This window comes from Ceratina calcarata, unplaced genomic scaffold, assembly GCF_001652005.2.
Source record: "Ceratina calcarata isolate Rehan_Ccalc_2016 unplaced genomic scaffold, ASM165200v1 scaffold160, whole genome shotgun sequence".
Lineage (NCBI taxonomy): Eukaryota > Metazoa > Arthropoda > Insecta > Hymenoptera > Apidae > Ceratina > Ceratina calcarata.
In genome coordinates, this window is record NW_017137285.1 from 119,253 (window position 1) to 124,048 (window position 4,796).

The window sequence follows — 4,796 nt, forward strand, 5'->3', positions numbered from 1 at the left end:
GAACTAGTATATTGAATTATAAACTTTGCTAAAGAAGTGAAATATTAATTTCTCGAATATCTTTATTTTAGGGAATGTATGAACTGCCGACATCAATGGTTGTTCGATTCTGGCTTTATTTAAACGCACTACCCGTCGCCGAAAATATCTTGTCTTATATTTTGCTGCTCACTGGCCTCGTATTGATACTTCTGAGCATCCACAGGCTCTTCTTATACAATCCAAAAAAACTGATGTCATCTCGGAAGTGGTTAGATTCGGAAATGAAAAATCAAACGTTACAATTCCTGGATAGACGGATGTCGAAAGTCAAAGAGATGGACACTTATTACAGTTCGCTGCTTGAGCCAAAGCATGGGAACAACACGGCAACGGGAGAGTCGCAAGATGTATCATTGAAAGAGGATATCGTATGATCTGTAATATAATAATAGAACTCTACACAGAGGCTGTTATCCACATAAATGCGGACAAATAGAGCTTGTACCACTTAGATTTCGAGACACATCACAATTTCGATTTTATCGAAGAACCCATGTTCGTATCGAAGAAAGAAAAGATCAATGCTTTCGCATTTGGAAAAAAGCTTATCTTTTAATTTCATATGCATATTGCATACGTGTATATATTCTAAAAATTATGAACTATAAGTTCTACTGAAATTCCGTTTTAATACTTGATGTATAAAGGTGGTCCCAATATTGCAATTAAATTAATATTTTCTAAAATACTTCGATTTCTTTTGCTGAGTAAAACGTTAAATGATGTTGCTTACATTTTTTCAGTTATATTCTACAGTGTGTCCTAGAAAAAGTGTTAGAACCGAAAAGGGGTGGCTTCGGCCGTGGCTTAGCGCGGGTTTCACACGTGCTCTTACTGGTCAGTATTTTTCGTTAATAATTTAAAAAACATGTCTCACTTTGCATTTTAGCAAAAGAAATTGTTGTTCAGAAACACTTACAGAATCACCTCTCTTCTGCTCTAACACTTTTCTGGGATTCCCTGTATAATTGTAAGATATAGGAATAACGCGCCAAGCGCAAGTGACTCACCTTTATACACTCATGGTACCGAAAAAAACGTTTACACAGTAAGAGTTAATTATGAAACAAGTAATTATTTACGCTTGGTGTTTGTTTTAGTACAATAATCACATGGTGAATAATATTTTTCTCTATTATAAGCTGATTAAACCAGAATGATCAAGGGTCAATACGAACGGTGCAAATTCAAAGAAAATTAATTACTTCAACATATACCCATTCGTTTAAATTATCTCTCTTATGCAGAAATAATTATTTTAAAATTTGAACAAGACTGATATAGATTGGTTATAGTAATTAAGTGAATTATGAAAAATGAAAGAAGGATTTAAATGTTACAAATACAGTTTTTAGTTGCACCGTTGTAAATGAAATTAAAAAGTAAATCAAAAGATGAAAAAGGAAATTTCTCAGTTGAGATTCATTCGATGGACATATTTAAAACGTAGCTATTAGAGGTGTAGCAATAAATTAGATTAATTAAATACTTGATTAGGTATTAAGTACAGCTGTTTTAAGAGCTGTTGAAAGTATTATATTATTATATTATAAGCAGTGAGTCATGTATATGCATTGCGTAGTAATACAAATTTTTGATAAACGTAATATATTAGGGATATAAGAAGCTATAATTTTCTTTGTAAGTAAATTCTCGTACACTTATTCGGAAGCCATTCATTATTACCAATCTTGCCTCATTCACATTTATTTAGTTAACAATTATAATCAACTAAGGAAATAGTATTCTAATAGTATACAACTGTGTTCCTATAATAGTAAACATAATTTACAATATTGAATATTCACAAAATGAAGTAATATTTAGTCTAAGTCTTTTGTATACGCGCGTGAGTTCTGTTTCCTTGAGTTATATAAAAATAATTGTTATGTTCTTCATTCAGAAACATTGTAATTCTTGCCAGTGAAATTTTCATGATATAAAGTATTTATAGCAGTTGCTCAATAAAAAATGTTTATAAAAAAAGTATGTTGGATCAGTTTCTTATTCCTTGGTGTTTAGAAAATGTGAGAAGAGGAAAGGTATAGTTAGCAGCATGGTATTATATCAGAGATGGAGTACAAATCTTTTTATTCTTGCAATACATTTTTGATTTACTTAAATGAATATGAATAAAAAGTATAAATGTCTTTCACAATCATTTCTTACTAATATTTAGAATTAAATAGTAATAATCGTTTTTTACGATTTAAAAATAATTGTACATGAGATAAATAAAATTTATACAATTGTTCGTTTAACGTATGCTGCAATATATACACAAGCTTCCAAATGATTAATTTTGCTTCAAAAATTTTGTAACAAATTTTTGTATCCCCACTTTATCTGAAACAATTTTGTTATTATTATATCTAATTAATAAAAATAATATAATAAAAAATTAAAATATGTTTTACCAAATATTTCTTTCTTAAGAAGAGTATGATGCATTTCTCTACACGTATTCGTAAATGTAATTCGATCAGGGATACGTTCGGACGGATAATGCTTCATTAAATATGATTTTAATATCTTTGCTGTTTCGTGTTGAGTGGCTTTATCTGCAGTTACAAGTACTTTTTCACTTTTACTAGTAGATTGTTTTGAATTCCTCTGCTTATTATTTTTTTTTTCTGAGAACTTTTCCGTCCGAACATGTTCTATTCTAAGGCTTTCATCTTCCGGTGTTTTTGTTACTTTCTCAGTTTCTTTTGTCGAAAATACTTTTTTATTCTTAACATCTTTAGATTCATCATCTTTGTCGGTAGATTTATAATTCTTATTCTCTAAACTATGTATACTGGCTTCTTTAGTTGAGGTACGTGTTCTATCTTTAATTGCAGGCACATTCTCTTCATCGAGCTTTACTTTCTTGTTTGAATCTCTATCTTCGTCTAAATCTTCGTTCCCACGTTTTTTTTTATCTTGGCACTTTAATGTTAAGTCTTCAATTAAAGTATTATCCCTTTTACAATCCAGTGCATCATTTTTATTCCCTTCTAAAACTGTAGCAGATGAACTTGATTTTGCAAATTTTAAAAGTTGCTCATAAACTGATTTAGTTGCTGGGGATTCTTTCTTATTTTTGACACTCTTTTTTGTCGCTTTGGGTTTAGATGTTTGTTTTAAAGATTTCTGTGGTTTTTTGTCATGGTCTTCTACTGGCTTTTGTGTCTCGTAAATTTCTCGAGCACACGTGAAATTATTAAGCGCTCGACTGTTACTAAGCTTATTGTCTTTTGCAGTTTCACTTTTACCTTCTCCCGAACTAGTATTTCGTTCATTGTCTACTTGTTCAGTAAAGGTGAAACCGGGCTTACTAATATTAGCTTTTACTTGTCGTGTATTAATGTTCTCGTCAAATGAAGATTTTTTAATGGTAGACTTATTTGCTAATAGTTTCTCGTCCTTCATAAATTCTAAGGCAGTTCTGAATGCAGAGCGCGGTACGTTCTTATCTATATCTTGATCTAAGCGAATATTGTACATATCCCCTCGATTATTGAGTTCATTAATAGAGTCTATATTAAAGTCGCGTAAACATTCGTGGAGCGTGCCGGAATCGGTACACTTTTGTACACAAGAAATCTGTGATATTAATTATAAATAAATTTCATTATAACTACTACATTTTTATGACACTGTGAAGTTCTAAATTACGTACCGACTTAAACATATCAAGCTTATATTTGTTTGCAATTTTACTACTACACAGCACTTTGTACTCCATGTTGCGTGCTATATTATGGATATCATCTTCTTGAATCTGAGAATGATTTTCTGCGAACTTGTTCCAATTTGCCTGTAATGCTGATTTTAATTGAGCGCAATAATGTTCTCGAACTAGTACAGCTAAACCTTTTATCTTTGTATCAGTACTTTCAGCTGCCCGAACGTTCGCATGTTTAGCATCCTCCAGATTTTGTTTTTTTATCTGAAACATCACATGGGCTAAGAAAAGACGTAATCAATCTAGCTTATGAGTAAGGCTTATGGGTACATGTGCATCACGTACCTCATTGATCCGACTAGAATTTCTTCGAATAGCAAACTGTTCTTCTATTAATTTTTTGGCTTCACGTTTCTCCTCAGCCAAAATTCTTTCTCTCGGAACCGATCTCCCTTCGCCTTCTTCATCGCTATATAATCAACATAATTAAAGTCTAATAAAAAATATGTAAAAAGATGGAAGTTCATTTTGTGAAAGGACATACATATATCACTTACTCGTAATCATACTTTGATAATGCGATACTGTCCGAGTTATTACTAGACTTAGATTGAAATCTTGACGATCTAGTGTGAGTCATTTCGAACTGGGCTATCCTTGACTGAACAGTATTCTTATCTTTACACACATCACACTTACCCATACATGGAGGCGGACTGTCACCAAAATATTTAGAAAATACCCCATGCCTACACCTATAGAATTCATTAAACATTTGTTTATAACGCGCGTTAGTTGAACATTTAGTTAGAATTTAAGTAAAATAAGTATAATATAAGTAAAAGGTAAAGTAAAAAATTCTGAGCCCTTTTTGTCTTCATTTCGACGATGAAATTAAGAAAGTTAGAATTATCGGATTTAGATTAAATATGGACATGGGTATCGTACTAGTCGGAATTAATTTTCTTCTGTCTCACTGTCGCTAGATATTTGTAATTGCCTTACTCGTCGCTTCACAGGAACTATGTCACTATCAGAGTCACTGCAAACGTTATCACTTTCTATATCAGAGTCAGTATTCAAG

At 31.7% G+C, this 4,796-nt stretch overlaps 2 protein-coding genes across 2 annotated transcripts in view; one reads left to right on the forward strand and one right to left on the reverse strand.

Moving 5' to 3' along the window:
* LOC108632537 (scavenger receptor class B member 1) overlaps positions 1–1,435 on the forward strand; it is a 17,242-nt gene extending 15,807 nt beyond the window's left edge. Inside the window, exon 8 of the mRNA XM_018037188.2 lies at positions 72–1,435. Within this exon, the coding sequence (XP_017892677.1) occupies positions 72–416 (345 nt within the window). The 3' untranslated portion in view covers positions 417–1,435. The remainder of the gene's footprint in view (positions 1–71) is intronic.
* A 667-nt stretch (positions 1,436–2,102) lies between these two features.
* The window catches only part of LOC108632538 (ATP-dependent DNA helicase Q5), a 6,030-nt gene continuing 3,336 nt past the window's right edge, over positions 2,103–4,796 (reverse strand). The window contains exons 9-13 of the mRNA XM_018037190.2: positions 4,270–4,467; positions 4,058–4,181; positions 3,707–3,976; positions 2,460–3,630; positions 2,103–2,388 (exon numbers count right to left, since the gene is read on the reverse strand). Coding sequence (XP_017892679.1) covers positions 2,339–2,388; positions 2,460–3,630; positions 3,707–3,976; positions 4,058–4,181; positions 4,270–4,467 — 1,813 coding nt within the window. The 3' untranslated portion in view covers positions 2,103–2,338. The remainder of the gene's footprint in view (positions 2,389–2,459; positions 3,631–3,706; positions 3,977–4,057; positions 4,182–4,269; positions 4,468–4,796) is intronic.